The sequence below is a fragment of the Melozone crissalis genome, unplaced genomic scaffold, assembly GCF_028551555.1.
Source record: "Melozone crissalis strain CALT ecotype California unplaced genomic scaffold, PUWL_Pcris_2 ptg000042l_1, whole genome shotgun sequence".
Classification (NCBI taxonomy): Eukaryota; Metazoa; Chordata; class Aves; order Passeriformes; family Passerellidae; genus Melozone; species Melozone crissalis.
In genome coordinates this window covers 12,553,514-12,575,034 of record NW_026535820.1, presented here as the reverse complement: position 1 = coordinate 12,575,034, position 21,521 = coordinate 12,553,514, and the positions used below count along the sequence as shown (strand labels likewise).

At 41.0% G+C, this 21,521-nt stretch overlaps 1 protein-coding gene across 1 annotated transcript in view; it reads left to right on the top strand.

Moving 5' to 3' along the window:
* Positions 1-377: 377 nt before the first annotated feature.
* Positions 378-21,521, top strand: part of SPIDR (scaffold protein involved in DNA repair) — a 195,816-nt gene continuing 174,672 nt past the window's right edge. Inside the window, exons 1-5 of the mRNA XM_054284814.1 lie at positions 378-417; positions 7,395-7,550; positions 8,450-8,528; positions 10,045-10,230; positions 12,855-13,012. Of these exons, the coding sequence (XP_054140789.1) occupies positions 397-417; positions 7,395-7,550; positions 8,450-8,528; positions 10,045-10,230; positions 12,855-13,012 (600 nt within the window). The 5' untranslated portion in view covers positions 378-396. The remainder of the gene's footprint in view (positions 418-7,394; positions 7,551-8,449; positions 8,529-10,044; positions 10,231-12,854; positions 13,013-21,521) is intronic.

Sequence of the window (21,521 nt, the reverse complement as noted above, 5' to 3'; positions counted from 1 at the left end):
GTCCTTGCCCTGGGCAGAGAACAGACGGCCCAGTTCACGGCAGCCCCCTCGCCCGCAGCACCCCCAGCTCCGCCTGGGCCTCGGGGCAGCTCGGCAGGGAGGGCAGGAGGGCGGCGGGGACATCACTGGCCGGGAAATGCCCGCCGGCTCCCGAGGAGTGTTCCCGCACCGCCCGGGACCACCGGAGCCATCAGCCCCCCCCGGCGCGCGCGCCCCGCGCCCCGTCTTCCCGGGAACCCCGCCCTTCTGCTACGTCACCCCGCTCTGCCCAATCAGAAGCCGCGGCCCCGGCGGCGCCAAAGCTGCAAAGGGCGGGCGCGGGCCGGGGGTTCCCTCGGCCCCGCCCCCGGTGCTCCCCCGCCACGTGACCGGGGACGCGGCGCCGCGCCGGGGGCGATGCCCGGCGGGAAGGGGAAGGTACCGGAGGCGGGACGGGAGGAGAAGGGGCTCGGCCGGGCCGGTCAATGCTGCCTGGCTGGGCTGGTCAGTGCTCCCGGGCGGCCCCGCAGGGCCGAGCCGTGCCGCCCCTCCCGGCCCCGCTGCGAGGGGCGCGGGGTGGCTGGTGGTGGTGTTGGTGGCGGCAGAGCAGCAGCAGCAGCCGCGCTGTGCCCTCGCTGCCCGTTCTTATCCGCTCCGAGGCGGTGCTTGTGCCGGGGACCCGCCACGCTGGAACGCGGGGCGGGAGCGCGGGCCCTTCCCGCGGCGCTGGTGAGCGCGGTTGCGCAACACCGACAGTGAGATCCAGCGCGGCACGGCTGCACCGGGGCAGCGGCGAGCTCGGCCTGCTCGCTTGGCCGGCGGGGAAAAGTGCAGGAAGAGTAAAACTTGAGAGGAAAAGAGAATTGTGGGAATTGGCCGGGATTGATACTGTTTTGAGCAGCTTCGCTTCCTTGTCTGGGAGCGGAGGGAGAAGCGCCCCGTGCTGCTTTTCTATCCCTTTCCTTTGGTAATTTGCTTGGTGCATTGGATAGTCCCCGCAGAGAGGCCATTGGGATGTGCTGGCTCTGATTAGCCGTGCTTAGGCTAATATTGATGCACTGCTGAACGAGGGACTGCAAGTGTTGTATGACATATAGAGCTGGCAAATTACAGATCTGGTTCCTAAAGAAGTTTATCTATACTGGTGTGCACATTCAACTGCTTTTTAAGTATAAGCCCATTTAAAAGAAATTTTAATGGAAGAAAATGTCAACAGCTTTAAAAATCCTACTAAAAAAAGCTTTAAAATAACCTACTATATTTCACATAAATTAACCTGTAAGTTGACACTACACATGTTTTCTTCTGAAAGACTTTGCATTCTTGCCTAGTAAGAAAATGCACACTTAAGTGAAACAGGATTTAAACAACTCTTGTTGCAATGTGGTAACAGCCTGTGATAATAGTAACTCCTTTTGCTGACAAAGATAATGTTCCTTATGAATGAAAACTTATACTGATCAAGGGAAGATAGAGCACTTGCTGGCTATTAATTAAATTTATTAAAAACCCGTGCTAACCTGAGATGTAACACAAATGCATGATACTGTTACTGTATCCTAAACATTTTGGATTGCTTAATTTTCTGTAAGTTTTTCTAAAATACTTCTCCTTTAACTGCTTTCATGGATTGCAGCTTTCTCTCCTGCTACTTGGCACTAGTTGTTAATGTCAAGTATACTTCAATAATATTCTTATTCCAGGAGAGTTGGGTTTTTTTCAATGTAAGCATATAGTAATTTATGTTCTTGTTTAAAAAAGAATAGGTTTAAAAATCCTGTCATTCAAATGGTAATCTTATATATGTTAGTATAAGTCATTGAGGATAGTATTTTATCTAGTGTAGTAAAAATCATGAGCACCAAGAAAGGTTTTGAAAGAGTGTTTTAAAAATTTTGGTGTCACACATCAATAGCAATGGGGAAATTATTTTAAGATTTTAATTTGGTGTTAGTAGTTCTTTACCATGAGAGTAGGAGGAGGTATGGTATGGCAGGTTATCATTGCTGTCATTGACTGTGACTGTACGGTATACTTTTTTGTTTTATGAAGGATTACAACTTGATGAGGACTTTTCTCAGGACCACATGTGTTCTTGTGAGTCATCTTTGGAAAATATGCATACTGATTTTCACAGGAGTGAAAAAATAATCTTCACTGGAAAAAAATACAAACCATGACTTTAAGTCTGTAACCTTTTTCTGAATGCTCACTTGAGAGTTTACAATGCAAGGATGTTTTTGTATTAAATTAGAACTTTTCTTTTTATCTTGGCATTAAAAACAATAGTTACACTTTTAAGAACTCAGTATTATTAATATGGTGCTTTGCTGAAAATGAGGTTTCTGTTGTCAAATTTGGTTTTATACTCTCTTGAAATTGGAGTTTTGAAGGGCCAGCACAAGCTGAAGTGTTTTAGTTGGAGTATTTTCATGTGAAACTGATGAGAACAAAGGTGAAAGGTGAGGATGGCTCTTGGTGGGTGTTGGATATTTGCATACTTTTGTGTGATTGCCCCTGTCAGGTTTGTTTGTTTTTTTTTTTTTTTTTTAGTATGAAAAGTCTCTGGCAAGTAGAGCTGTGATTTTCAGTACTTTTTCATTCTACTCTGTTCAGGAAGACTGTAACAGTTGTATTTGAATAATTCTGACTGATGTTTAAGTGATGTGACTAATTTTTGGATTTGAAGGCCAGCAGCAGTAGGAGCTCATGTAGTGAAATGTTTTATCACTAGTTTTATCCTTCAGCTTATGTTGCTTTTTGTGTTAGAGAAGGTCAAAGAAATACCACTTGCATATGAGGTATTGTTTTGGGTCATGTGTTCCTGGGGGCTCTTCCTGTGTTTTTGAAGTAGCCCCAAAGCAGTGGGATTGTCTGAAGTGTAAAGGGTGTGTAGTGAGTAGCCTTTGAGCACATGGTCCCAGTGACTTTATACAGAGTGTTTCTGGGTAACAAGTCTTGGCCATAAGTAACCTCACAGATTGGTTGAGTGGAGATGTTCTAACTAGGAACATCTATTTAAAAGTCAAATCCAGCACTCCAGCCCCTTACTTGCAGTAGACTGCTGTATAATCATTATGCATTTTCATGGTTTGTTCAGAGTGCGCCTCCCTTTTCCTCACGCCTGCACCCATGTAGGCTGACTTCCCCATTACTCCTTTAGTTATCTAAAGGAGTGAGATGAAGGTAAGGTTGCTTGCCATGCCCTTTATGAGGAGGGCTTGGTCCTAATTCCGCTAATGCCAACAGGAGTAACTCAATTTTTTTTCACTCATTTAAAAGGAACTGCTCCATAGACAAAATGCAATGCTTTTGGGAGCAGAAGTCAAGGCAATTTCTATATGAGGTAGCCATCCTAGCCTTCCCCTTTTTAACTCAAAATTTCAGAGTTCGTATTTTGGCTTCTGACACCTTACTCAATTTACAAGGTTTTTTGTCTGACTCTGTTTTGTAATAAATCTTGATTTTGTGATGTACATGCAGGTCTACATGCTATAGCTCTTTTGAGCCTGATTCAGTGATTTTTTTTTTTAATTCCAATACCTTGTTTCTAGACATTTCATGCATTCCTTTAATAAATTACGCAAGTTTTTTGTGTGCCCCGTTTTTATTTCAGATTAAAAGAAAAGCTTTATTAACCTTGTGATTCAAGATTAAAAGAACTCACAGTTGTTGCTGCATTTCTTTGGGGGCAGCACATCCTTCAGATTAGCTGAATTATAAATATTTACTCCTGAGAATTAAGTTTCTTAAAATGTTTGTTTCTCTGCTGCTGTGAAGCAGGCTGGAGCAGAAGCAAAGAGCCTTTAAAACTTGCCCTTTCTGCATGCCAGCAGATGTATTGCTGTGACAGAAGTCCTTGGACACCACCCCTATGTGCCAAAGTGGCTTTGCAGGGGAAGGGTGACAGTGCTGTCCCCAACATTGGCACCGTTCCCACCGTGTCTGAAGGCAAAGAGCCAAACAGAGGCCCTGAAGGCTGCTGGCCCTCTCAGTAACTGTGGATTGAAGCTCTAGGTCCAGTTTCTTGAATTCACATCAAATATTTATATGGAGAGATTTAAATTGACAAGGAGTTTGGGATCCGGTAATTTGGCTCTGGAGGTTTTTTTTTTGTTTTGTTTTGTTTTTTTTTTTGTTTTGTTTTTGTTTTGGGGTTTTTTTGTTGTTGGGTTTTTTTTTGTTTTTTTTTTTGTTTTTGGTTTTTTGGTTTTTGGGGTTTTTTTTTGGTGGTGGTGTTGTTGTTTTTTTCCCAGTTTTTGAGATGATTTAGAATGTGGGAAATGGTGGCAAGATCTTTGTATTAAAAATACGGAACTCAAAGCCACTGCTGTCGGTATCAGCAATCATAAGTCCTTCTCTTCTCTTCCAAGTGGAGTCTGCCAGAATTTGCAGTAGCTGAGGAATATCTCATGTAAAAGGTGTATTTCTTCCTTGGTTTGGGACTTTGGGGACTGTTTTCTCAGTGCTTGTAGTGGTTATAAATTTCTGTGTGGTGGTAGCAGAAACTCTCAGATTTTCTTGAATCTGGGGAGCAAGATGCGTGGTGAAACAAAGAGCTAATTTACCAGAACTGTCCGCAGTACTGATGGTTCTTCGGGTTGTAATTAAGCTGCCATGGTGTTAAGCAGCTGCTGGACTGGTTCCACTGATGCTTGTATCCTTTCTTGTGCTGCTGCACCAGCTGTAGATAACAAGTGCTTCTTCCCAAGGAAGTTTTCTGTCAGTTTAGTTAATCATTGCTGTGTCTGCACGAAGTCTGGTGAGTGCCAAGTGCTTGGAAAGAAGGGGAAGAGGGGACTCCAGTTGTTTCTGGTTTGTCAAGGAACCACCTGCCCTGAGACAGCTCTCTAGTGCTGCTCTGAAAACCTGAGAGCCCTGCCTTTAGTCAGGCCAAGGAAGTGTAGGGTTAAATAAAACTCTTCTGCTGTTAAGTCATCAATTATGAAAAGTCTCCTTGTCTGTCACGGCCATGACTGTCTAGTGCACTGAATTTCAGTTGTTTAAAAGTCACTTCCAATGCAACTTCAGATTGGACACTAAATAGAAGTGTAACCATCTAAGCATAAGCCTAGCTATTTGTTCTACTCAGTTTGCTTTTTTAGCCTTGTCACCTGTCAGCACATCCTTTCTATTTGCATCCTAACCCCTCTTACTTAGGGAGAGGGAGTTAACACATAGCCTTTATCCTGCTGATTTTTATATGGTGTCCCCTTCCCAAATCTTGGCAATTGCACCAAAATCTAAGCACTGTGCAGCAGTGGCTGTGTATCAGCTGCCACTTTCTGCTGTTCATCCCCTGCCTCTTATGTCACACTTTCTTTCCTGTGTTGGTATTGTACAGCTCTGAGAAATTGAGGTTTGCTGTCTGTCAGCAAATGTCATGATTTTAAGAATAGCATGAATGAGAAGCTTAACAGGGAGTAACTCCCTAGTTCTCTGTTTATTAAGCTTGCTAACAATAGAAGTATATTACAAAGCCTGTTTCATGCAACTCTTTGTGCATGCAATTATGTGCACTTATTTTCACTTATTTGCAACCATTTCTGCTTTTAACTGACCATCAGAAGTGCTGTCCTGTAAACCTGCTTGCAAGCTGTGGTGCTGCTGTTGGCACAGACATGTATTCCTCAAAACTGCAGCATCCCATTCAAGAAATGAGCTTTCGCTGAACTGTATTTGATACTGTAAGTCTTTGCAAAATATATCTTGCAAAATCTTCTAGAAGCTACAAAACACCAGGCATGTAAGCAAGACTCTGACTAAGGTTAAAAGCAACACTGACAAAGGTTAAAAACCTTCAGAAGCACTTGCCAAGAGGACAGCCCAATGCAGAGGTTCCTGTCTAAGCACTGTGGAAATTGAGGCTTGGGCCAGCATCTTCACTGGGAGGGAAGCAGCAGCATTTAAATTCTCTCTGTGTCATAATGTTAACCTTTCTTGTCAAACTGCTGTAGTCTGCTTACCTGACATCGTGTCCTTACCAAAGCGCTGTTGATTCCAGATTTAGTACCCTGTCAGATTCAAGATTGTACCTTTCATATGTCTGTGGGAGTAGTTATGGGGACAGTTTGACTTTGGTGATAATGAGTAGGTGCTTTGAGGTGTAAATAGCCCCAGCAGTTTTAGAAGAGGCTCTTGGCAGGGTCAGTTATCATCAGTGGAAACTGCAAAGTGCATTTGTTTTGCTTTATCTTCTCACCGTGCACAGCAGAACTGTGTGACTGGAGGGGTGAAGTAAGATGCTGCTCACTGTCTGCTTTTGGGAACTGCTTGTTTCATTCTCCAAAGCACTGAAAAAACCCTATGGAAGGCAAATATGCATTGCCATTTGCAATAAGTGCCAAATGCCTGTGCTCTCAGGCATATGGTGTGATTCTTGGGTCTGTGCAGGGCCAGGAGTTGGGCTTCTGTGATGCTTGTGGGTCCCTTCCAACTCAGAATATTTATTCTATGATTCCACTTTCTGTTCTTTTGTTGTGCATATGTTTGACATGTATGTTACAGTCCTGATTGACCAGCCTGGCAGAAAATGTTTGTGCTGATTAACTTAACTTTGGAGTAATAATTTTTTATACATAGGAACTGGCGTTGTTTGAGAGAAGGCATATCAGAAGAATACATATGTAGTTAGATGATACAGTCAGTGCTTTCTAAGATAAATTTCAGTAACACAGTAGGATAAGATGATTATTGTGTTCCAAGTTCAATTTGTATGTGTAAACTGGTGTTGAATCTGAGAGAGCTTTGGATGTGATAACAGGCAATTCTCTCATCTTCAGCTATTTTCAGATGTTACTATCTCTTGCATGAAATTAGCACTGATGCTAATCCTGTTTCGTGACTTATCTAATGCTCCAAATGACTTCTGGCATCCCTTGTAAGGGGAGGGCAACGTTTTTGGTGGGGAAATGGTTGTGGAAATAAGTGTAATTCTTACAGCTGAAAGAGCCTGGAGTGGGTTTTTTTTCTGGTTGATTAGTTATTTTTAATGGTGAACTGTGTAGTGATACCTTGTGTGACCTCCTGCATAAACAAAATTAAAGCATAGTAAATGTGACTTTACTATGAATGAAGGCATTATTTAGTTAAAGTGTATTTTAGTGAGCTGTTCCTGTGTAGCATAATATTTTCAGCTTTGCTGAGCAGCTATCAGGTATTATGGGATGTAACTTAGACCAACAGAAAGTGTATTTATCAAAAACTTAATTTACCCCTGACCTTGGTGATGGTATTTGCAAACATAAAAGATGCTTGCAAATGCTTGAGTTTTTTTCTTCCTGAGCTCATTAAAAAATGGAATTTGTTTGTAAACATTCAGAAAATACTAGTGGCAATCTAGAGTAAGTAAATTTAACTTGAAATTGATTATCTCTACCCTGTGTTTTTAATGGGTTTGTCTTTCCTTTCTCTAGCGGAAGAGACTTTGGAATGCAGAACGCACACCATTCCCTGATGAGACACCCCTAGGTCTGAAAAAATCAAATCTCAGGACATCAGTGTCTGCCTCTTCGATTTCCAATGCGTGGCTTAGGTGTGGGGATGGTTTTGAGAGCACTTCAGTGCTGGAGGTAAAATGCTGCTTTAGTGGTGTAACAAAGAGATGCAAACTGACAGTGAATTTCCATGCTCGAGTGGATAATAAGATGTTGCCTTGTCTTTTGGTGTTGTTTCCAAACTAACAGCATGTTGTTGCAACTGTCAAAATAGACAGAAAATGGAAAGCACAGTTACATAAGGACATTGTCTTAACTTGTTAGTGTAACTTGGGGAGCATATGTTCATATGTCGTGTTCTAGATAGCACTCATCACTTAGAAAAATTCAGTAATATACTGAAGGATGCAAAAGTAATTTTACATTTGGGATGGAGTGCTACATTTCCTAAAAAATATGGAACAAAAATGCCGTAGTTTGCATTTGAACAGTTTTTGCTGGACCTAAATAGTGTGTTTGTAATAGTGAATTAAGTGTGGAAAATCCTGCTCGATCAGCCAGATCTGAATGAAAAGTATTTTGTGCTGACCCAAGCTGCTTTTCTGTTTCTTTTTCTGGTACTGAGCAGTCACAGTGTTGCATATGTTATGGGATATAGTAAAATCAGAGACAGGGCAACCAAGAAATTCTTTCTGTAACTTTTCAAGAGGACACATGCTTTATCAAGCATGTTGTTACTGCCTACTTTTAACATTTTAGTGCTGAAAATACTGGCTCCTGTTCTTCTCAAGGTCACATGTGATTTCTGTCATAGTCATAGAAAGTTTGTATTTTCCAAATCTATGAAAATTCAGATTTTATGTTACTATTCTCATGCTTTAATACTTCATTATATTACAGTCTTGTAAGAGATTTTAAATTTAATTTGAAATCGGTCTGCTAAGCTTTGGTAGGTGAGTAACAACAGCTTTAAATATATTGATACATGTTAGAATTATTTTCCTAGTGATTAAATCTGTCTCTTTTTAATATAGTCCCAGAGGCCTTCTCATAAGAAATCCAGGATTAAGAAGCGTCTTGGACCACTGTTAACATCTGCTGAAAGTGCATCTAGTATGTTTTGATTATTTCATGTTAACATTGTCAGACTATTGCTACTTTATTTTGTTCTCTATTTGGGTAGAAGTTGGCTCAAAGTACTGGTTGCTTTCTTCTTCTCTTACTGTAATTAGAAGCTAATTTTGATAAGACCCACAGTCTCTCACTGTTGTGGTGGGGCTCATCCATTCCCCCATAGTGCCAGAAATTTATTCTGCAAAGCTGCAGGCACTCAGCTATTGCTGTTGGAAAGGTGAAAGAAGCATCACTAATGCTGTATATGGTGTGTATTATTAAAGGGATGGGATATTTAAATGCTCCACATTTTATTAGGAGGGAATGAAAAATAGCCCTTAGCTGTATAGATTGAAAATGAGATTATTCTGTTGTCTTCTAGACAGACAAGCAGGCATGAGAGCGCACATATTTTGTAAATATGAGCAATAGGTAGAAAAACAGAGTTTTATCAACCTCCTGCTTTTACAATCTTCTGTATGCCCCCAAGTTGCTCAATATTGGCATTAAAAAAAAAAACTCGAGTCAGAATAAAGAGGAGGAGGACTTACTGACTCTTTCTAGTTCTTTCCCTTTTTTTTGAGCCCAGAGGAAAAGAAAGAAAGAGAGGGTGGTATTTTTCAGTCTCTATTTCTGCTTGCTCCAGCAGCTGTGCTGCTTCTGTATGATCTAAGTAGGTGACCTGCTGGACACTTTTTTTTACCTTTTGGGGTTCTAGCTTTTCTGGATTTCTAAGAAGAACCTCTCTGTGTTGCAGGAGGAAATGTGGTGGTGTTTTACTCTTCTGGGCCCTTCTGCCTAATTCCAAACCCCCAGTAATTATCTAAATTTCCATTTACTTATAACGTTTTAGTAGTGGTAGGAAGTGGAAAATTCTGCCTTCCTAGTTCTGTATGCCCCATGCTAAGCATGAATCCTTTTCTCCTTGCTTTTATGATTAAAAATAATGCAGAAAGGTATTTTGAATTAAAATGTCTTACTCCAAAAATGCACCAGCTTCTCTTTGCAACACCTAAGAAGTTTTGGTTTTTTCCTGAAAAAACTGAAAGAGAAAACTGAAAAGTAATCTCTACTGATGGAATACTTTTATTCCTTTGTTACTTGTTGGATGAAGTCAGAGAGCTCCCAAACCCAGAATTCTAAGGACAGTCTTTCTTTAAAGCACTCAGCATTTTACAAGGGTACATGTGGGGGAGTGGAGGAGTGTTAGAACTGTGTGTAGGGGGACTAAATGTCAGACAGTCATGACTTGTCCTCACACTGCTGAAGGACACAGTTGTAGCCTCATTGTATAAAATGAAGTGTTTGCATTTATTGTGGAGAACTAAACTGAAAATAATGTATGTATGAATAAAAAATGCATGTGAGTTAATGCTTCAGTATTAATCTCTGATGCCTAGTAACAGAATTTATAATTTTGCCCTTTAAAAATAGTACAGTTTAATTTTTAATACTTTTAAATTTAACAAAACTGCATTTCTGTAACAGTCTAACATTTTGAAATGCTTTTTCATAGAAGCTGCTGCTGCTGAAAGTGCTAAGGAAGCTGAGGACATAACATGGACCTCTAGTGGCAGTGATTTTTCAGATGATGGAAATAAAACATTGATTCCAAGGTTGGACAGCAAAAAATGTGACACTTCCAAAACGGAGGAATTGCCTAGCAGTTGTGATTTATTGTTAGAAGACAGAAGTAGTGAAGGTAAGTTCAAGTGCAAGACTTAACAAGAAACCTTCTGTCAATTTCAGGTGCTGTAATGAAAATATTCTTGAGGTCATTCTGACAAAATGACATAATCCATTCCTATTTTGGTTAGATCAGTTGAAGGGGTTTTTGGTTTTTTTGGGTTTTTTTCATAAATTTCATATGGATATAGAGTAAGCTTTTAGCATAAATTATGTACAAGAACTTTAAACCTTTGAGTAAAGGAACACAGTTTTCTGCATCCAGTGACTAGGTATGGCAGGCTTTGCAGATGCAGATAGCATCATCTTGTGTGCCATCTGTTTTCATTGCAGAACACAGTATTCCTTGCTTCCCCTGTTAGCTGCACTATGTGAACAGCCATGGGTTTATTTCTTAGAACTTCCTTTCAAATTCATGGACCAGGAAATGACAGAGGGGAGAGAAATTGATTAAAAAGTGCAGCTGAAGACAGAAAAATTTTATATGCTCTATTGTAGAAGTGTTAACTGGGATAATGTATAAGTTGCATTAGAACTTGTTAGGAAGTCTTTACAATGTAAAATAGGTTAACTTTGTAGTACTTCAGCTAGATCTGAAATATTACAGTTAGACTGGATCCTGGATGTCTGGCAAAGCATTCAGATGTTGCTGTGAGCTGAGCAAATAGATTGACTGATTGATGACTTTTTGTTTCATGTGTGACACTGGTGAAATATGCTCCTTAGGTTTAAAACAAAACCACAAAATCTTCTTCCTTTCATCTATATATGCCAGTCATTGGCATATCTGATGGCTATCTTTTGTAATTCCTAGTAATTTTCTTCTTTTTGAAAAGGAAAGACTGTTCATTTTCTAAACTGCAATCCGATGCTGAATAGGAATTTTTCTAACCTACCATTAATATAATTTACTTGTCCTCTGCAAGTATATCCTGCAGGCTTTAATCTTCCTTTTTTTTTTTAAGAGACAATACACAGGCATATTTTTATGCTTATAAGATAGCAAAATTTGGTTTCTCTGTGTAATTGAAGAAACCCTGATGTGTGACATATCTGCTTGAAGGTTACTGAGAAAATCTAATGATTGTCTTGTTTTTCTTCTAAACCCAAAAATATCTTGAAAGCAGTGGGCAGTAAAAGAACTGTAATTTTCATGTTTTTTGAAGTAACTATGATATACACTAATTATAGCATTGTACCCAGGGTGCCTCTATGTGTGTGTGCATATATAGGTACAGTTGTAGGTGTGGGGAAGGGGAAGTAGGGAAAAAGTATTTTTTAGAGATGTTCCCTTTCAAGTGAAGTTCACTTTGAGTGGCAGTACTTCAGTGTGACAAGATAAAATGGATTGCCTTGTATTTCATCAAGGAATTTATTCTGTTGTCACACAGCTTCAAATGAAACCTCTTTGCTCTACTTGGTTGCTGATGTCTGTGTTTAAAATTTCTGATGAAGCTTCCTCATAGTCAGAAACAGAAATGCATTTGTGTGTGTAAAAGGAGGCAGCACTTATAGCTGTGTGTTTGTCTGGGTGCCTTCAGAGTCTGAAAGGTCAAAGTAGGAACTAGTATTTAGATTACAGTAGCATTGCCAAGTACAGAAGGTATTGCCACAGTTCCATGGATATGTACAGGTGCCTGGAGCATGGTGCAGGTGCCTTCCTTCTCTGCTGCCTCTCCCCTGTGTGTCACTATTCCAGTGTTAGAAATATGGCATTTACAAAAGCAAAAAAGGCAACTCTCCCAAAAAGCTTTCATCCTTTCTCCTTTAAACATGCTCATTTATGCAAAACACATTGAAATTATCTCTCTTAGTACCTTGTGACATTTGGACCTAAAGGATTGTGAGGGTGTTACTGCAGCTCAGGTCTTCATGCCCTTCAGTAGATCCTTGGAGTTACAAGTGGACTTTTGGAGTTGCATTAAATAGCACGTGGTCCTGATGGTGGTGGAAAAATGTTCTGCATTTCTGTCTGCATCTCTTTGTTTATTGCCATTGCAATAAACCCACAAATTGTGGGGTTTTTTGGGGCTTTTTTTATTTGGCTTTTTACCTCCATCTTTTCTTATTCCTGTTTCTATTAATTTGTCCTGAACAGTTCTCTCTTTGATGTGCTTAGAGATTTGATTTGCAGACCTGTATGTTTAGGCATGGTGTTCTAGGAGGTGATCATTTTAACTAGCTTTTTTGTTCCTCTGTGAGGGCTACCACTAATAGGAGATGTTAGTTAACATTGTTTAAGGCATTTACTTAAAATAGTCAATTCTGAACAAGTACACATGGAAAATCCAATGCAGCTGGGCAAAAAAATACCCTAACTAAACCATGGAAAAATTAATAACAACTACACTAAAGAGAACACCCTACATACCTGTGCAGTTAAATGTACCACCTCTTTGCAGACGGTACTTTGAAAAATTTTTTTTGTATGTATGTAATTCTTATCCTTCCTCACATAACACTTTTGACTAGTAGGATTTAGATTTTGTGAGACACAAAATGCTTAAACATAAACATCAGTTGAACATAGGTAAAAAATAATGTTGCACTTCTTCCCCCAAGTTGAGGATGGCTGTAGTGTTACTCTGTGATTATGACAGATGGTGATTAAGAAAATCTTTTACCAATCTTCTATTTTAGATGAATTGAAGCTTATTGACTGGGAGAAGGATACTGATTCCACCGATCAGTGTGATGGGTCAGAAAAAGAGGACAGCTCAGTAGAGATATCAGACTCAGACTCTTGCACAAATACTAATTCTCTGCCTGTCAAAGAGAAGAACGATGAGCTTTGTAAGGTGAGAAACTGTTCCAAGTTTAAGAAAAAACCTGCAGCTATAATTATGGAATGTATTCATATATGTTTGCATTTGAATTGGGGCAGTGTGAGGATTTTGCTGACCTTATCTTTTCAGAATGAATTCTGTACACAAGAATTTCAAGGCATTTTCTTCTGCCAAACCTCAGAACCAAGCAGTGCCCCTCACACAGAGCTTGGCAGTGTGGTCACTGAATTAGAGGATGGCTGAGGTGGGAAGGCATCTCTGGAGAGTACCTAGTTAAACCCCTCTGCTCACATCTGGGCAACTGAAGCTGGCTGTTCAGGCTGTATCAGGTTTTGTTTTGAGTATTTCCAAGAGCAGAGACTCCACAACTTCTGTGGGCAACGTGTGCCAGTGCTTGGTCCCCCTTGCAGTAAAGCAACTTGTTCTTATATTAAAATTGAATTTCTTGTATGTCAATGTCTGTTCAAAAAGTTATCAGGCGGGTGGGTTTGTCACCAGAGATGATCAGCTGGACTCTATAAAGTCACCGGCTGGTTGTGACAAGTTGGTGCCCAAATTTTCTGTAGTGTGGTGGATGAGATACCATTTTGTATTTCTCTTTAGTACTTTGAGACTGTGACTATCTGGAATAGTCAGTGTTGGGAATAGAGCATGGTGAGGTAAAGGACTACTTGTTGGATGAAGTCAGAGAGAATATATGTAGGACTCCTTTTTCAGTGATGAGGATTATGGAGCGCCAGAAAGGGAAAACAGTGAGAATGGAATATTACCGGCTAAGATACGGTGGCTATTATTTTTTTTTTAACTGCAGAAAATGTAAGTTTATTTCTAAAGAAGCATTCTGTGTCAACTGTAGATGTTTATTTAGTATCTTACAGTGAACTGACCTGTGTCAAAAGACTTGAGATGTGATGGTACCCTAGGCTGAAGTAACATTGAAATGGGCTGCTCAGGGTCACTGTCTCTGGAGGTGTTCAAGCAAAGACTGGATGTGGCGCTTAGTGCCATGGTCTAGTTGACATGGTGATGGTGTTTGTTCAGAGGTTGGGTTCGTTGATCTCAGAGTCTTTTCCAACCTAAGTGACCCTGTCACTCTGATTTACCCTCTCTCGGGTGCTGGGGGCTGGTGCTGCACCAGGGAGCCCCGCGCCGGGAGCGCTCCCCGGAGCGTGGCGGGGAAGGCCCAGGCGGGGTGGGCAGAGCGGAGGGGCCGGGCTGTGTCCCCCGGAGGGGCAGCCGGGGGAAGGGGAAGTGGCAGCGCTGGCCTGGCAGCCGGGGAACATCGGCCCGAGGAGGTGCGGCTGTGGGAGCGGATCCGCCGGGGATCGGGGCTGGAGCAGCCCGGCAGAGGGCGCCGCAGGCCCGGGAACCTCGGCCGGCGGGGCCGCGGGCCAGGCTGTCAGCGGAGCGGATTAAAGCCTTATTGAAACTCGTTTGTGTTTCGATTCTGCATTAAAATGCTTGTGAGTGAGTGTGACAGGGAGTCCTGCTCACACAGGAGGGAGAACAGGCTCCAGTTTGCCAGGAATCAGCCCCATGGCAGGGAGCTGCTGCCTTGCTGGGGCCGCAGCGGGGGACGCTGCTCCTCACCACAAGAAAGGCATTGAGGGGCTGGGGCGAGTCCAGGGAAGGGCAGCGGAGCTGGGGAAGGGTCTGGAGCACAGGTGTGATGAGGAGTGGCTGAGAGAGAAGGGGATGTTCAGTGTGGAGAACAGGAGGCTCAATGGAGACCTCATCACTCTCTACAACCCCCTGAAAGGAGGCTGTAGCCAGGTGGGGTCGGAGTCTTCTCCCAGGCGACAAGTGAGGGGACAAAAGGAATTAGCCTCAAGCTGTGCCAAGGGAGGCTCAGGTTGGACTCCAGGAAGAATTTATGCACAGAAAGAGTGATCAGACATTGGAAGGAACTGCCCAGGAAGGTGGTGGAGTCACCATCCCTGAAGGTGTTTAAGGAAAAACTGGATGTGGCACTTAGTGCCATGGTCTAATTGAACGTGGTGTTTGGTCATAGGTTGAACTCAGTGATCTTGGAGTCCTTTCCAACCTAATTGATTCTGTGAAGCAGCGAGTCTGGCTGTGGCAACATGTGTGACCACAGCCAACCTGGCACTCATTAGGCTCTTGTGGGTGTCAATCCCACTCTAGCATCTGTAGCTCGAGTTCAGCAAGGGTTAGTCAAGTGTTTTCAAGTTTTGAATAACTTATTTTATATAGCCTAAATCCCAGGCTGCAGCATCAGAAGAGGCTGCATGGTCTGCATAAAACTGTGAAAACAGAATTGAGATTTATGCCAGTGGTAAGAGTTGTCCTGTTTTTATTACACCAGCATGACTTAGCCCAGTGTACATGGAAAGTTGGATAAGCACTATGAGACACGTTCATGTTAACGATGCTCATGAGAGGGTTTTTTGGGATGCAACCATACTGTAATAAAAACTTTTAAAATCTAACCGGAATAGTTATGCTAGTACAAAAGATGTGGGTACGTTGGGAAATTGAGATTGTCCTTACAGATTTCTTCTTCCCCCATCCCAGCTGGAGTGGCACACTGGGAATTTTGCTGGGTGGTCATCCTCAGCAGAAAACTTTCTTCTGGGAATTCAGTGAGTGCAGGAGGGTAAATCCCCAGTGATTGCTCTGCCTGCTGCAGTCTTTGTTTTGCTTTACTTGGGATATGCTGTTTTCCAAGGAAAAAACTGTTAGGAAAAAACTGCAGGCAAGCGAGAGGTTTCCAAGACAGAATAGAAAAACACTGTTCTCTATAGGAGGTCATTTGCTGTATGAGTATTCTTTAAAAAGGCCTGTTAATTTTGTGGCCTAGTTCATGGTGAGGGAAGGGGAAAAAAAGCCAAATGTTGATATATCATCATTTTTGTGGTATTTACTAAATATCTAGAATCTAATGGAGTGTGTGGATAATCAAAAGACCATGAAATTTCTTTTACGCCACTTCAAAATATGCCAAATACCAAGAGGTTCTGGAGGTTTAGGATTACTGCCAAAATATCTTTATGGTAGTATTTGCTCTTGGTAGGAGTGTATTATGTTTCTACTGGGAAATTTTTTCCCCTACTCCTTTATATACTAATATATCTAATTTTGAAATTACTTCTATTCAGTGATATTAACTGCATAGAAAAGCTTCACATATTGTTTTGGTTGGAAGATAAGACTCTTGCTTATCTCTAGGCTGTAAAGCTGCAGTCACGACTCAGTTTATGTTCCAAGTCCCTGTGCTGTGTCTTTCCTATCAACTATCCACTTCTGATGTGTAAAGCTGCTTGATAGAGGATAATGAGGAAGGCAAGTTGAAGCTGGTCTTGTGGTAACAGCTAATTTTTGTCTTTAGAATTTTTGAAGGAAGCATGTGCAAGATATGACAAGACCATGCTTTGCTTTCCTTTAACTATTTTTAGGGGATCAAGGAGTTATTTTATGTTAGCTTTCATTTGACCTATAAGTGGTTGAATTTTTGCTTAAGATGAAGCAGGACAAAGATCTGACAAGATGACCCCAGATGGTTCTCTTGTTACAGTTCCTTCAGTTTCAGTTAACAGTGGTGGATACCTAGGGGAACTTTTTTCTTGGAGAACATGGTACTAAAATGAAGATTAACCATTAATGTTAGTTTTTCAGCATACATGTTTTCCAGAAGAGTGCCATGTAATCGCTTCAAAATTTGAAAACTCCCTATTTTTATGCACTGGTAGTGACTACTTTTTGCGAAACTTGTCTAGAGATTTTTGTCTTGTGAGCTAAGTTCCATATTTTGTAGGAACTGCTTATCTATTAATTATTTTAAACTTATAAATATTTAAATGCTAGGAATTAAATAAAAATGTGTGCTCCTATGGGTAAATTCCCCTCTCCTTCCACACTACTTCTGAACCTGGGAACTTTTTCTGGCTCTGTGCACCGAGTGGCATCATCTTCCCTACTTGAACCCTTCCTCAAAACACTTAATCCCTTAAAACAGGCCAGCATTTGTATGGAGCATATAATTTTGGTATCTTACAAGAGTATGGCCTATTCTTTGTGCCCTCTCTGGTAAATCTACTTTATCAGTTTCTGATGGGTACCCAGATTTGCTTGCTTTACATGGGGAGCAATTAAGGTTTGTCCCAGAATGGTGTGAGGAATTAGTCTTATGTACTTTTTATGTAGCATAAATGAAGCTTAACTGGTTACAGCAGATCCTCTTTATTTGCACAGCACACTAATAAGTGCAGTAGACACTTTTCTGCTGATCTTAACTTCTGGTTTGGGTGAAAATTTATCAAAAAGTGACATGATTAAGAGCTTGTTCCCTTTGTATCTTAGAACCATAGAATGGTTTGGCTTGGAAGGAAAATTTAAGATCATCCAGTTTCAAACCCCTGACATAGTCATCACCTTTCACTAGACCAAGTTGCTCGAAGTTCCATCCAACCTGGCCTTCAACACTTTGAGAGGTGTTACACCCATAACTTCTCTAGGCAACTTTTTCCCGTGTCTCACCACCTTCACAGTAAAGATTTTCTCCCTAATATCTAAACTAAAGGTGCCCTGATTCAATTTAAAGCCATTCCCCCTTGCCCTATTGTTACAAGACCCTGTAAGAGCTCCCTCTCCAGCTGTCTCATAAGCACCTGGTAGGGACTGGAATACACAGAGTGGTAATATCCCCAAACTATTATGCTGAATGAGAACAGACAACTGAAAAAGATTTGCCATGTGTTATGTGTTTCAAAACTCTTTAATAAATCCCTGCCACATTCTCAGCTCTCTATTGTGCTGCAGTCTGTGTGCCCTGACAGTGTATGAGCTGATGTGATGCTGAATAATGTGCAAAAACTATTTTAATGTTGTGCAAAAGGTTTATTTTGGGGTTTTCCCTGAGTGAAGAACTCATTGTTTTAGAAGTCCTTCCTGCATGGATATATGCCTGTGTCTCTTACCTGAGACCTTCTGATCTTTCAAATTAAGGTTCATTTGGTTGTTTAGTTTGTGGATTTATTACTGTCTTAACCTGGCTCTTAAAAAAAAGCCCTCAAAACAAATTCTGTCCTTCTATAGCATTACATTGCAGAGGATTCAACATACTTAATGAAATTCTGAACAGGTCACTTAAAAGATGAGCTGGCCAAGGTTTGCTGTTATTTCTGGACTTGCTTTTGTGTCCTGGCTTTCTTGATCCATTATAATGGTAATTATAACTAACATTGGCTTGGTAATTAGAATTGAGTCTAGAACTATGGTTGTGTAACAGAATTTAAAGCAGGTTATCTCAAGGTAGGGAATCATTATTATGGCAAATGGAATTTGTGTCATCCTGTCAGACTGATGACTTAACATGGATAAAGGGTGATGATATGACTGTGTTATTGCAAGCACTTACTTTTATCAGTTTGTTACTGAAGGAAGTGTATATACTAAGTACCCACAAACTTCCATCTTTTTTTTTTTCTAAATGTAATTTATGGAATAATTCAGGTTGGAAACAATTTCCAGATTTGTCCAATTCATCCTGCACAAGACAGTCTCAGATACAAGGTAGACAAGGTTGCTTAGGGCTTTATCTAGTTGTATCCTGGAAACTTGAATGATGAACACAGCATAACCTGTCTGGGCAGCATCCTTCTCCATTCCCTGTGTCTCTCCTCCTTGTCTTTCCAAAAACAGGAACCTTATATTTCTGGGTAGAACTGGGCTCTTCAGCTTGGGTCTTTTAGGCAAGACCTACAGGTCAGCAGATTGCAAGTCAGTAGTGGCACAGAAACAGACACCTTTTGCATTCATACATGCAAAGTGAAAGGAATTATACTTGACAAAAATGAACCTGTGCACCAGCTTATTTCTGCTGCATCCTAGCTGCAGGGATGTCTCTGCATCTTCTGATACAGGAATCAAGCCTTGAAGCTGTTTTCCTTAGTCACAGACAATATTTCCCCTCTCAACTTTCTGTTTCCATGATTTGGTCAGATTATCAGAATAGGAAACAGGATGTTTCTGGGAGTGCTGTAGCTATTTGTGTTATAACTAGCTTTTTTTTCAGTCTGTAGTTAAACAATGACTCCATTAAGTTTAAAACAGGACTGATGACACTAGTTCAGCTAATACCTAAGTGGCTCAGATATTCCTTGCTTTGATGGTTTAAACCATCTTGGGGCTATTTTTCTTCATAATTCTGGTACAAAGGGGTTCAAATGTCAGTGTGGCCTTATCTTCCTCAGTTATATGAGCGTCTTGATACACATTGTGTGGTCATTATGTGTGGTTTTGGCAGTGTCAAAATGCCTGAAGTCTGTGATGCCCATTTTGAAGGAAGCGTCTTTGATCTCAGTTTTCATTCATACAGGTATGTGATTCCACAGTGTCACTGAGGTAGCTATGCTTCTTTGTGCCTACTTTGTGAAATTCCTGGATGACTTATTAACTAAGCTTAGCAGCGATTTCTGCGTACCTCATCCATGAATCCATGGATTCATGAAATCTGATGGATCACAGCACCTCTGACAGTGACAGTCAGTAAACAGTAAACAGTCTTTAGACCATGCTGCCTTGAGCTGTCATTCCCAGAGTGTATTTTTATGTTGTTTGAAGCACCAGGCTGTTTGTGAATGCTAATCCAACCCCTCTGCTTTGTTTAACTTAAGGCCTCAGTTGAGCCCTGTATTCTTTCTTACACAGCTCTGGAGAGCAACAACTTTAAGCACAGCTGACAGCATTGCTGTCTTGGCATCCATGTATTGAATGCCCCTCTCTTTGTGGTCTTCCCACATCCTCCCCAAGTCTGCCTGGTGTTTTAAACAAGATTCAAGAGGCCTGTCCTGCAGCTGCATGTCACACGAGGCATCTGCATTTCCTCAGGTCCAGCACCTCTCTGGGGCATGGCTCTTGACAGCACCACAGAGGATCTTTAGGAGTAACAGGGAGAAACAAAGCAGTATATGCTTTCCCTGTAGGGCCCTGACCTCCATCAAAGGAGCTGAAGAAAAGGAAGAGGGTTTTTTCTGTCTCCTGTTGGTAGATTGCCTGGTGCTGCAGCAGAAGAGGCTACAGGGATGAGCAGAGCATACACTGCTGGGAGTACAGTGCTCTCCTTTGAAAGGAGAGAGAGGATAAGGCCAGAGGAATTAACAACATTAATAGAAAGTTAAAGGCTTTTGTCTTGCTGGTTTACTCACCTCTGATGAAGCTTTCTGTTGTTTGCTATTATGAAGAATTTGCCAATAATTTTGTATTCTGCAAAGGGTTATGAGCACAGTGAGAAAGCTGATGAGTTTTGATTTGTCTGACTTTGTCTTCCAAACTGTCTTAGGAGTCTTCAGGATAAATTGGAGGGGAGAGATTTGAATTTGTTGGAAATTCATTTTGAAGAAATGGTGGAAGAGAACTTTAATGGGACAGTCTTAATAATTTATCTTTCTTATAAATGTGCTTTCTAAATACTGTAGTTGTGGAAGGAGACCTGAACAGAGTAGATTGGCTAATGGCTTGAATTCTCTAAAAGCCTTTGCTTACATCTTCCTTGTAGGTTGTCACGGTGCTTTAAATATAATTTTATGGTCTTTTAGTGGCTGGTTCTGTCACCCATTTTGTTAGTTCATGGCATCAGGAGAGGGACCTAACTTATTGGGGAAAGTAAAGTTTTCTTTTACTACCAAGGATGTTTGTTGCAACCAGTTGTGGAAAAAAAGCATTGCATGTCATTTCAAGGTTCCTAGTGCAGTTGCAGCTTCCATCTTTTCACAAGTGTTTTACTGGTGTTGAGGTTTGTGGCAGCAGTATAAGAAAGGCATGCATATGTCTGTCTCAAAAAAAAATGCATGTGTAATACTGCTTATAAAATGGCTTTTAAGTGAAAATAAGACACCTAAATGTCCAAGGTCATCCAATTCCTGGTAGAGCAAGTAAAGCATGAAGTGTACCAAAATCATCCAACTATCCTTTTATTTAGGCTTTCCCTTCCTAATGAGTTTCTTTTCGTTTTTCACCACAACAGAAAAGTTCCTTTTGTACTAATGGTTAGTGTGTGGCAGCTCTTTGTAGAATATACTGCATTGTGAAGATCTAGTAGTAAATTTAGAATATCTTAGAAAACACAGGAAGACCAAAGTTTAGAAAGAATGCTAAACTAACCTCAGGGTTATTAAAAACCCCTGAGGTTTTTCCCAGTGTGTTTCTCTTTAATGGATGATGCTCTGTGTATCTCTCTTTAATGAATGAAGCTCCCTCTATATCTATATATGGAAGAAGACAGTTATGTCTTCTTCCATATATAGATATGGGGTTTTGTTTTGTGGTTGATTTGGGGTTTTTTTAAGTCATGGCAGTGTATCTTTAGCTTGTAAAGAATGCAGTTTGATGGTAGGGTATTGGAAACATGACTTTTGTTCCTGGCTCCCATTGCAGTGTGAAGTGTGTTGGATAGATAAGAGAGGGGCAGAACAAATGGAATAAAACCGAGGCTATGTATAATAGAACTTGAGAAATTTAGAGGTATGAAGTGTTGGGTGAGGGCAAGGGGTTGATTTTCTTG